Source organism: Triticum urartu, chromosome 2A (assembly GCF_056163025.1).
Source record: "Triticum urartu cultivar PI428250 chromosome 2A, HENAU_Tu73, whole genome shotgun sequence".
Classification (NCBI taxonomy): domain Eukaryota; kingdom Viridiplantae; phylum Streptophyta; class Magnoliopsida; order Poales; family Poaceae; genus Triticum; species Triticum urartu.
The window spans coordinates 560,651,604-560,663,531 of NC_141874.1; the positions used below are offsets into that span (position 1 = coordinate 560,651,604).

An 11,928-nucleotide genomic window follows, 5' to 3' on the forward strand; every position below is an offset into this window, starting at 1 on the left:
AATAAGTAAATAAAATTTAATTTTATATTTGAGAAGGATGCGATATTTAGAATTTTTCGAAAAAATTAAAGGCTGATTATAGATTTTAATTTTTTTCCAAATTTGCAAATATGTTCGAGAATTCAAAACAAATGTACAAATTGTCTCTTCTGGGCCAAAGCATAACCGAACTAAAGGATACGGACTCTGCACCATGACGGCCCAAAACTGTTCAAACGAAGGCCCATACCACGAGACCCGAGCACGAGCCCCACGCGGCAGGCAGCCCCACGCGCACGCGCACCAACAAATCTCGCCAAGCACCCCTCGTACTCTCGTCTCGGACAGCACCGCACACCGTCTCCTTCCTCCCCCCTCTCTCCCCCGAAAACGAGACCACGAGACCTTAGCTTAAAAATCCACCCCTTAATTCCAGATCCGACGGCCCAGATCTCTCCTGCCCGCATCGCTCCGTCCAACCCCCTGCTCCCCTTCTTCCCGCCCTCCCCCCATGTCGCCGGCGGCGGCCGGCGCCGCCTCCTCCGGCGAGGCGCCGCCGTCGCGCCAGCCCTACACCATCCCCGCCTCGTCCGGTAAGCGCTCCCTCCCCGACTCGCGCTCCTACTAGGGTTATATGCCCGGGCCGCGTGGGCCAGAAAGCTTGGCCGCCTCACCAATTGCGCGTCCTCCGCCCCGCAGGTTGGTTCCGCTGGGACGACATCCACGAGACGGAGCGCCAGGCGCTCCCGGACTTCTTCGGCGGCGCCGGCGGCACCGGCTTCGGGACGGCGTCGCGGAACCCCCGGATCTACCGCGAGTACCGCGACTACATCATCAATAAGTACCGGGAGGACCCCGCCCGCCGCCTCACCTTCACCGAGGTCCGCAAGGCGCTCGTCGGCGACGCCACGCTCCTCCGGAAGCTATTTGGCTTCCTAGACGCCTCCGGCCTCATCAACTTCTCCGCCACCTCCTCCCGCCCCGCGGCGCAGCAGCCTGGGCCGGGCGCCGTCGTAGAGGCGCCCCTGGGGTTGCAGGTGACGCCACGCCCGCCGGCGTCCTACTTCGTGGAAGAGAGATTGGGAGGAGTGACCGGGGACGGCCCGCTCCGCCTCCCTCAGCTGACCTCGTACACCGATGTGTTCGGGGAGTGGACGCCTGGGAAGGGGCCTATATGTGGCTTCTGCGGCGACGAGTGCAAGGACGGCAAGGTGGAAACCTTGAAGGTACTACCAATTTTTGATATTTTGTATCATAGACCGTGTTCTGTACTCAAGCCATTCTTTGACGACGAAGTGATCTGCTGATCTATCTCCACACGCTTAGTTCAGTCATGCCGAACAGGATTGTTCGCGACATTGATCACTGACATTGTTCGGCCATTTTGTTAGTGGCCTCAGCTCCCACAGAAGGATTCTCATCCAACATCTCAAACACACTGACATGGCTCTCTAATCTCTATACTATGCTTCAACACTAGATTGGGACGCTGTCGATTGCTTCTTGCTCCTCCCAAGGATACAAAGTTTCCTCCCACAAGGACATCATCAAGGCAATTAGCCCGATCAGCATCATACATAACATCGACGTATAGGCAATCATTTCTATTGGACCATGCACCGTGACTTCCCGCCAAATATCTCATTATTCGATGAGACACTTCCAGATATCCAGTATCCGGATTATGCATGGAAGGTCAATAAATACTCCCAAGGTCACGAATAACCTACCAAAGCCAGCCAAGTATAGTATTCATACTCCACCCTCTCAAACTAGCCGTTGAAAGGCTGAATCGGTTTAGATGCTGACTGACCGGTTCAACTGACTCTGAACCACTGGTACGGCCTGCTTTGAGCCCAACGGGCAGAAAACTAGCAGTCGAAGACCGAACCGGTGCAACCAACAATAGCCACACCGGTTCAACCACTTTAGAGGGCATGTTAATCCCGCGAGCAGAGTGGTGCAACCGGATATCCTCAGTGGTGCAAATATAATGAGTTGAACCGACACTGAGGTACCGGTACAACCCGTAAATATGCTGACCTGGACAGATGAGGCGCAACGGTTCAGCTCCCCCCCCCCCCCCTCCCCTCCCTCCCCCCCTCCCACGATGAAGCCCTCTAGTCCCTTCCTATTCAAGAGCAACAATGTCTTCCTCGATCAAATTAAGTAATTTTTGGCACTCTTTAAATCGATGTCATTTGGCATCAATCCTACTCCCTCCGTTCCGAATTACTTGTCGCAGGTATGGATGTATCTAGATGTATTTTAGTTCTAGATACATCCATTTCTGCGACGAGTAATTTGGAACGGAGGGAGTATCTTCGGAATTGGCTCAACGCGAGGAACTGCGCATTGGTGCCTCCACACACACAGTTTGCGTTCCCTCCTAGCTGCATACCTATCCTTCTGCAGGAGCCCCTGTTCTCCTGATCGCACGCACACCGCCGTTATCTGCCACCAAAGGCTTTTGATCCTCGAGCCTCTGCAGATTCACCTCATGCTGCTGTCACTGACCAACAGCGAGACTCACCTTTAGCTCTCCATCTACTTTGTCAAGATCAACATCACCACCAAGCTCAGGGCCACTGCTGGCGGCAACACCTAGGGTTTCGGGGACGATAGTAGATTTGATACCACGAGTATTGGAAGGTTGCGTGGGGGAATTTTCTGTCTGCTTCTTGTACATACACCAAGATACCTGGACCACTGGGCCGAATCACCCACACTCGCAAACACATTACAGCCAATCACTGCACCATTCAACACTTTGTCGAGCAGTGTCCCGCATATAAAATCTGCTCACTTCAGCTCTTCCAGACTCCAAACACAGCAAAGTAGTCTTTTTAATTGGATAACATGCTGTGCAATGTTATTTATGAAATTTATCCAAGTACTGTATTTATTTCTGTTTACAGAGGGCCGTTCTTAAACTGTCGGCTACAATTTGATTGAGTTGTGTACTTTGTTATTGAGATGATCAGATTGCATCAAGGTATGACGAAAATGAAGGAAATTATGTGCTGTCTAATGTTTATGCATTTTCTTTTCAGGATGGTTTTAAAGTATGTTCAACGTGTTGCAAAACCAATAGTGCAAAGAAGGAGGAAGCAAATAAATGCTCTATTGTTAAAAAGGAGAGCTCTGACAACCATGCTTCCAGTGCATGGACAGATGCAGAGACGCTACTCCTTTTAGAAGGTGTCCTAAAACATGGAGATGACTGGGATCTTATTACCCAGCATGTCCGCACAAAGAATAAAACAGAGTGCATTGCTAGGCTTATTCAGTTGCCTTTTGGTGAACATATGCTGGGCAACATAAATAATGGTAAATCTGATAGTAGGTTCCATACAAACCAAACTACTGATGGCAAAACGAACCACTTTATTGTGAAGGAGGCATCAAGTCAGTCGGCCGATATGGTTGATGGCATGCAGATTGATGGGGAGGAAGATGGTGCTGATAAATTAGTTGAAGACCATCCTTCAAAGCGTCGGCGTTTATGTTCTTCAATAGATGTCACCAGTTCATTAATGGAGCAGGTAATAAAGAAAACATAACATATGAAGAAACTAATTTGTTAAGGATGTACAAAGATTTTTAGCAGATCACTGATATTTGCTAATACTACCTCAGTTAGCACTGCTGACTACCGCGGTGAGCCCAGATGTTGTGGCTGCAGCTGCAGCCGCATCAATTAAAGCATTGGGTAATGAAAATCCCCAAGCAAAGAAGGCATTTCATCTCAGCGAGAAAGAATACCAAGTCAAATCATTCTCTTCTAACCATGTCCAAGAGAGGTAAACATGTGCTGCAACTTGTTATTCTTTTTAGTATTGGTTCAATCTGTTTATCTTAAGATGACATTTTTACAGTGATTGCAATGTTGGCAATAAGGAAGCAGAAATGCATGGACAGACTGTTCCTGGTAGGCCTAATTTTCTTCTCACATTTTGAGCTACTTGTAAATATATTTGATTCCTTGATACTTATCATAGAGAGTTATTTCTTTATCTGTTGATAAACGTTGCTGTCAACAGATATTTTTTTTTTCTGATGCATCTTAGGATTAGATTTACCACTCCTAACAAGTTCAGTAGTATTATAATCAGCATGTATGTCCTGAATTTTATAAGCTTACTAGCATAATGCCCGTGCATTGGTACGGAACCACAAAAGTAATTGAAGTTGTATTGAATTAGTATTATACGACAACCAATGCACTTGGAATACTGTGAAGAGGAACTCAAGCAAAGCAGGTTAGACTGCACTTGTGTAACGGCAGGGCCATGGGTGCACCGGTTAGCGGACCCATGGCAAGATTTGGCAACATGGAAGTTAGGACGACGGAGATTTAGACAGAGAGGGGGGGGGGTGACCATCGGCTGGAGGATGCATATTGGGGAGCAGCGACATCAGGAAAAAATGATAATTGGTGCATTGACTGGTTGGTTTGTGTTACGGTAAAAAAAATACATACCGACCTTTACTTATAAAATAGTTTCCCATTTAAAACATGAGTGAGGTGGTCGCTTGCTGGTTTGGTCAAGCTGGGTGTCGTGGCATGTGTGAGGTTCGAGGCTCCCCAACTGCATTATTTTTCTACCTTTTCTTTATTATTTATTTCCAAACCTGAGGTGTCTGGTGGGTTCTAGATGGATGAGGGAGATTGGGATGGAGTGGGGGAGTGAATTCTTCCAAATCGGAGGGGTCTTGTGGATTCTAGATGGATGAGGGAGATTCTGATGGGGTAGGGAGTGAACTCTTCCAAACCAGAGGGGTTTGGTGGGTTCTAGATAGATGAGGGAGATTCAGATGGGGTGGCTAGTGAACTCTTCCAAACCAGAGGGGTTTGGTGGGTTCTAGATAGATGAGGGAGATTCAGGTAGAGTGGGAAGTGAAGTCACCACCACCAATAACTCCAATTTATGAGGTAGTAGAGATTAAATTTGGGTTATTGACAAAATCTAAGCAGAAAATGTCAGAATGTACATGTGTTGACGGCTATCAGAGGGCTTGGTGCTTTCACGGTTTCACAGACTGGATGGTGCTTGTGTGGCATGCCATCTGGGGTTATTTGTTGTTTGATTGTTTTTCACGGAATGAAATTGGTGAGCCAGGGCTATGAATTTAGTCATGCCACCTGTCTCATTAGACCTTTAATAGGGTCTCTTTTTTACATCACCTGGCATGCTCCCATACCACCTGTATTAACTGATGCAACCCCCAGTACCACACTGAATTAGAATGTTTATATGCTTGCCTATCACAAGTAGTTTGCCAGATTGGTGAACTGCAGATTCTGGTTTGGATCTGCCAGCTGATATAATTCCATAAAATAAAAGAATGGAGCTTCCAGCCTATTGGCCTCTACTTGTGCCATGACTGCTCTGCACACCTCAAACTAATGCTTTGTCATTAATGCCAGATAAGAAAACAGAAAAAAACTTTATTTCTACCGCATATCAAGTGAGGGCAGCTGTTGGAACAGCTGTTGGTGCAGCTGCTGCCCGCGCGAAGATGCTTGTGGACCAGGAAGAGCGAGAGATGGAGCTTCTAATGGCGTCCATAATTGAAACTCAGGTGAATTGTCTTCCTCTTTCCCTGCTTAAATTTTCAGAAGTGTAGTGTATTTTGGGTTTCTAGGTTTAGCTGAAAGGTACTACCTCTGTAAACAAATGTAAGACATTTTAGGTCTTATAGTGACCTAAAGCGTATTATATTTGTTTACAGAGGGAGTACATCATAGATGCTGACCAAGTTGTTGTTTAACTTTAATCACTGACGGCTGTTTTCTTATGTTTGGCAGCTAAGAAAGATCCAATACAAGATCAAACACTTTGAGGAGCTAGAGTTGATCATGGATCAGGAGTACACCACCATACAACAAATAAAGGAGTCCCTGATGAAGGAATGGCAAACGGTCCTGGAGCGAGCATTTCAGACTGGAGCACCGCTTCAGAGGGACGAAGTGCTCACAAGGCTGTTCCTGGACAGGTCTACTCCATAGAGAAGCTGACTGGAGCCGATTATCCCTCCTCCTCTGATCCGCCGCCTCGCCCTCTGACTGTAGTCCCTGTAGGTAAAGCAGCATTGTGCGTGCGCGCAGGAGGGCGGGCGCATCTGTAAAGGTGCTAATTCATCTAGATATGTTGTGCTTGGGGCCGCCCCTCAGCCCCCTGTACCATGGTGTGCAATTGCGCACAGCAGCAGCTCTGTTGTACCAACATCCAGCTAGGGTTAGATAGCAAGGGTTGCTGATAGTCTGCTGTAACTTCATTTTTTCCGGATGCACAGATGTTTGGTCGGTTCGGGGTGTCCGTATTGTCGGCCCCGTTGTACTGTTTGGTTGAACAAATAGTCGCTGTATAACTTTCCAGTGTGAGCTTAGAGTACATACCGTGAGAATACCATGGATGTTGCTGGAAGAAATGGCCATGTGAACTTTTTCCTGGGAGATGTTTGGTTGAATGTTGGATGGAGGACTGAGGCATCGTTCTCAGCCCCAGACGGCGCCTGGGAGCGCTGCCTGGGTCAGGCAGACTTGCTTGGAAGCCAAACCAAATGGATTTTTGTTTTTTACTTGAGCCGAGTTTAAGTGAGGCAAGGTAGCTCTTATCGCTAGCCTCGCGCATGCTAAACCAGAGAAGGCATTTTCTTACGCCCACTGGTCGGGTGTATGGGTGTGTGTTCTCAATTTTTAACTAACAAAATATGTGTTACGTGCCGTCAAAATTACAAGTTTGTAATGGTATATAACATATGTTTCGTTTCTCAAATAAAAAATCTAAAATCCTGCGTCGACCCTACAAACCTCAAGGGAGTTCCTAAAAAAAAAACCTCTCTAGAGGGAGTAGAAAAGTCTGGCTGCTTCGGAAATTCAAAACAGAGCCCAGACTCGTAAGCGTGAAAATTAAAATTGAAATTCGAGAACCAAAATTTCAAATGTGGGGGGTGGCCGACATGGATAATGCGGTGCCAAAATGCAGCATTTTTTGGCAACAATTCTTCCTGTTTCATCATAGAAAAGCAAGGAAAAAACTTTACCAGAGCCTTCGAAATTTTTTTTATATAAAACCAGGTCTCACGGTTAGCAGATGAGACCCGTCCTGATGAATGACACGTGGATCATATGATTTGTGAATGCCACTATGGGTCTCAGACTTGGTCTTCTAGAATTCTTTTCCAAAGCCCAGGCAGGCAAAACCCTGGGTTCGCGGACCACCTCTCCTCTCCTCCGCCCCCCTCTTCTCTACGGCCTCCAGGCCCGCGACTCGCCAACGACCTAATGGCGAAAAAGGGCAAGGCCGCCGCCGCCGCCGCTTCAGCGTCCGACTCGGGGGCGTCGAGCCCCCAGGGCTCCGTCGAGGGCGGCGGGGAGAAGGAGGGCAGCTTCCTGCTAGGCCAGCCGACCTGGGAGGACGCCGGCGGCGGGCGGTGGCGGTGCGCGGAGACGGGGCACGAGCTGCCGGAGCGGGAGAAGGACGCCTACGCGCGGTCCCGCGCCTGCCGCCTCGCGCTCATCGACCACGGCGTCGCGCACAAGAAGCCGCCGCTCAACGCCTTCAAGCCCCACCCCGAGCACAAGTGCGCACCGCTCCTCTGCTCTGTATTTTGCTGCCTGATGCGTGTCCAATGTGGATTGTCCCCAATAGTTTGTCTAGGAGTGTAGATTGCTCATTCGGTTCCATTGCGGTTTGATCCGCTATCCGGTAATGCCCTTAAGGGATTCTAGGGTTCTAAATTCAACGTACATCGTGTGCCAAACAAGTACTCCATAGAGTACTAACAAATAAATGTATGATTCATTTGCTTGTAATTCGGCTGTGCTTTAGTCTGTCGAATTGAGTTGGTAACTGTGTTGCAGGTCCAAGCTCATATGCAACATTACCGGGGACACCATAAACAAGTCGGAGGAGCACATCTGGAAGCATGTAAATGGGAAGAGGTTCCTGAATAAACTAGGTAAAGTGAGTTTTGCACAATACTGTCTGTGGTGCCACGTGTGGCAAATGGAACATCGTATGCTGTTACTGCTAATAAAATGTACCATTCTGTTTTTCATGTATTTCTCTACTGGTTAAAGGACCATGATGAATTTCCCACTACCGTTTCCATGTATCTGTCTGCTTCTCATGGTGTACTCTTGTACACCAATGTGCATCATTTTGGTTATCATCAAAACTAATTGTTATGAAATGTTAGCTCGTCCTTTTCTCTGAACAATTTTCTATGGATTGATAGCAGATGGTTATTTGGGTAGAATTCTGTTATGCAACTTGCTTAGGAATTGCAATAAGCGCTTTGTTTCATTTGTCTTCTCACTGGTCTGGAAATAGTTGGGAATATATCTGGTCATGTACATCTCTTCGAATACATTTTGGTGGAACTCTCATCTCCCATACAATACTGCTTTTAAGCCATTGCACTGGCATGTTTGGTCGCTCCTACATCTAACATGCCTATCCCTATTTTGACAGAAAAGCTAGAGGAAAAGATGGCATCAGGCGAGACAGGCAAAGTAGAAGGTGAACAGTCAAATGAAGTCGCAAAGAAATCGAAGTCTACCAAGAAGAAGGACAAGAAGAAGGAGAAGAAGGAGAAGAAGAAAGCTGCTGTTGTCAACCCTTCTTTGCCACGAGAACCTGAACCAGAAATTGATGATTCAGATGATTCGGAATTTTGGGTGCCTCCTGTTGGAAGTCGTTGGGATGATGATGACGGGAAAGACCGATGGGAGTCCTCTCCGGGGAAGGATGATATAGCAGAGGATGAAGGTGCATCCGGTAAGTGCCATTTTTTTATCATGTGTAACTGCTTTATTAAACAAAGCTCAAATGTTCATTTCTATAATTTCGAACATATTTGGTAGATGTTTTGCTTTAGGGAAACAATTCCCTTCAACCGGCGGATCCTCCTCGCTCATCGACCGCGTCCCTCGCATGATGCGTGTCCCCGTGAGACCCGTCACCACATCATCTCCTTTACAGATCTCGAATGAACCCAGCCACTCGTCCACCTTATCCCAATCCCCGCTTCCTCTCGCCTGATCCAGGGAGGGACAGATGTGCTCCCGATCCCGCTCCAGCCAGCGCCGCCCCTTTTCGCCGAAGCTCCCTCCGGCCGCCGCTCTCTTGCGCCACGACAATCTCCTTCCTCTTCCTTCCCTTCCTCTTACCCTCCCATCTGTCTCTCCTTGGCCTCCCGTCTTCTCCAGTTCATCTTTCATTGAAAAAAAATTCCGCAACATCGTTCATGTTGCGGCAACAACATCTATGTTGCAAAAAATACGTTTAGAAGAAAACAAAAAATTCTGCAATACCACCTTAGTTGCAAAAATTCTCCCGCAACAACATGTATGCAAAAAATGGCGAAGACGAAAAGAAAATAATTCTGCAACACCATCTCTATTGTAAATGTTTCTGCAACAAGATGTCAGTTGCAACACAATAGAGTCTAACACTTCGGTGGTTTCGCAACAAAGTAGCTGTTGCGGAGCGAGCTGTGCAACATCTACCTTGTTGCAATTTCGTGACGCGCACCTCAGGGAAGATCCAGCGGCTATTTGTGGTTCAATCCAACGGCGAAGGAGGCGGCCGATGTTTCCAATTCATCCACCGACGGACGCGTAGCAGCCCCCTTTGCTTTATCACATAATATAATATTTGGTTCAAACTGTTGCTCTTAGATCTTCTCAGATAAAATGAGAAACATAAATTTGTCCATTTTGTAGTTCTGTAGCCAATGAATGGACAGGATGATTGCAAGCATGTAGTTTTTAAGTGAAGGCAAGAGCCAGCCTATGTGTAGGGATGCAATTTGGGTGGGATGTGAATTTTGACTCACCGCTAATACAAGGGCAATGTGCATATAGGAATTACCTATTGAGTGGAATGTCATCAGTTGATTTGCATTCCTATAAGTAGATAGTTATTTTGTTTTCAGTTACTTGTCTAATAGAGACTTCTTAGTGGCAGCTTTTGCAACTTTATGTTTTTGTTAAGTACCTCCACAAGAAGCTAAAAATATTTCATCAGATGTTGTATTTTGCCAAAGTTTTACTTTTGACTGAATCTTTTAATTCCCTTTTGGGATCTTGTTATCTCTTATGAACTTATCATCAGATGATCCTCTGGCAAGCTCCTTTGTTTAATTTACATTGTATAAACAAGCAATTTAAGTTATGTGTGCAAGATCTTGTAGTTACATTGTGATATGCTCAATACCATTTCGTGGCATTTCCTTGCTTCAGAATTTCGTGATCCCTGAGCTTTTTTCTTCAGCAATATTAAAACAAACACAATCATTTCTTTCAGTGGTGTTAAAGCGCACCAAATTAATTTTGTGATCTTCAGCAAAAGTGATTATCTTGCTGCTGTGTAACCAATTCAGTAGGAGAATTTCATACTCCACTTTTTTATCAATTAAATTTAAAGTTGCCGCATACAGAGAATTTACAGTATGGAATGTTCTGTATCTGATTTGGAAAATTAAATGATAGATGATGAGGATGACGACGAAATGGCTGACAAGGATGATGAATTGTCGGAGGAACTGGCTTCAAGGTATTCTAGAACAGTTCTTCTCATCGAATAATGCGTGATGTCACACATACCCTTAGGTATAATATTTCCTTTCCTCTTGTAGCAGGACAAAGCGATTGTCAGTGGAAGCTGTTGGACCAAGTAGTTTCGCAACAAGGAAGAAAAAGCCCCGAAAGGATGAGTAGACAGTTATTTCTGATTTATTCTGTTAGCTATGCATGAGCTTGTTTCACCTTGCTTCATTTGGAGTCGTGAATTCCACCACTTTCTTTCTTCTCCCTCTGAGGCTTTGGGTTTTCTAATCAATGGCCGATTTTGTATTAGTTAACTTGTGTTTTGTTAGTTTTTCTCAGTGCCGTCACAACGCTGCTTGTTGCAACATGATGTGTGTCAACTGATCTGCCTTTCGTTAGTGGTAATGAACAGTGATAGTTATACTTCGTCGCCTTCACTTTGTGACCATCCATTATCATATAAGTTTGACGTAAGAGGGAACTGTATTTTTATTTTTAGTTTTGATTTGAACTTGAGATATACTTATATTTTAGCTCCGAAACTATGTTGAATTAGATAAATTGATCTGTTCACAAAAAAGTAAACTAACGAAGCAACCTTTCGTCAGTCGTGATGAACAGTGATATCCATGCTCGGGGATCCTTGCCCCAATTGCGGAGGTCTTTCACAATTTACTCCGGTAGTGTGAACAAAATTAAAACCACATATCTTTTGAGAAAAAAGATGAAAACATTTAGCAAGGATCATAATGTGAATCACTATCTCAGGTTTCCGGTGCTACAGAACGCAATTGTCCTGGTTCGACCAGCCTCGCCCGTGCAGCCTAAGAGCATTGCCGCGCCGGCGTCAAAAAAACGGCCCAATCGCGTCTCCAGAAACCCGTTTTTCGTCGGCTCAGATCGAAACTGGTGCCGGCGAACCCAGGCCGAACCCGGCTTCCTGAGGAACGTCTGGGGCGCCGGCACAAGTGAAAAGGATGCGTGGGTCCGCCCTGTCGGCGAGGCGAGCGCCTCTTCCCGCCGTTTCTTCCCGCGTTTTCCCCACTTCCCTCCCGCTCCTTCCTCCCGCTCGCCTCCCAACACCGACCTGGCTTTCTTGCTGCGGGGCGGACATGCTCCAGAGCACCGATGAGGCGGTCAAGGCGTGGTACTTGGCGGAGCGCGGCCTCATCCTGAACCAACTTCCTTCGACAAGGCCGCCGACGCCGACGCTGACGTCGACGCACACGCCAAGCCCGAGTGATGACGCCTCCACGACGCCGCCCAGCAGCACCGAAGCCGCGCCGACACCGCCCAGCACCGAAGCAGCTCCGACACCGCCGAGTCCGCGCACGCCGCTCCGCCGACGCCTGAAGCCGACCCCGCCGAGTGATTCATTGCGCACGCGA

At 47.0% G+C, this 11,928-nt stretch overlaps 2 protein-coding genes across 3 annotated transcripts; both read left to right on the forward strand.

Annotated features, from left to right (window-relative positions):
- The first annotated feature begins 304 nt into the window (after positions 1 to 304).
- Positions 305 to 6,434, forward strand: SWI3A (SWITCH/sucrose nonfermenting 3A). The gene is made up of 7 exons (XM_048702013.2): positions 305 to 572; positions 679 to 1,205; positions 3,033 to 3,524; positions 3,619 to 3,782; positions 3,858 to 3,910; positions 5,411 to 5,565; positions 5,792 to 6,434. Exons 1-7 carry the CDS (start codon positions 491 to 493, stop codon positions 5,990 to 5,992), a joined length of 1,674 nt encoding a protein of 557 aa, XP_048557970.1. The 5' UTR covers positions 305 to 490; the 3' UTR covers positions 5,993 to 6,434.
- Positions 6,435 to 7,175: 741 nt separating this feature from the next.
- LOC125538738 (Surfeit locus protein 2 (SURF2)) lies at positions 7,176 to 11,038 on the forward strand. 2 transcript variants are annotated; one of them, XM_048702014.2, is made up of 5 exons: positions 7,176 to 7,569; positions 7,850 to 7,947; positions 8,463 to 8,768; positions 10,484 to 10,547; positions 10,630 to 11,038. In XM_048702014.2, exons 1-5 carry the CDS (start codon positions 7,271 to 7,273, stop codon positions 10,709 to 10,711), a joined length of 849 nt encoding a protein of 282 aa, XP_048557971.1. In that variant the 5' UTR covers positions 7,176 to 7,270; the 3' UTR covers positions 10,712 to 11,038. The 2 variants fall into 2 exon arrangements, with proteins under 2 accessions (XP_048557971.1, XP_048557972.1); XM_048702015.2 differs by having other exon boundaries at positions 10,633 to 11,038.
- The last annotated feature ends 890 nt before the right edge of the window (positions 11,039 to 11,928 follow it).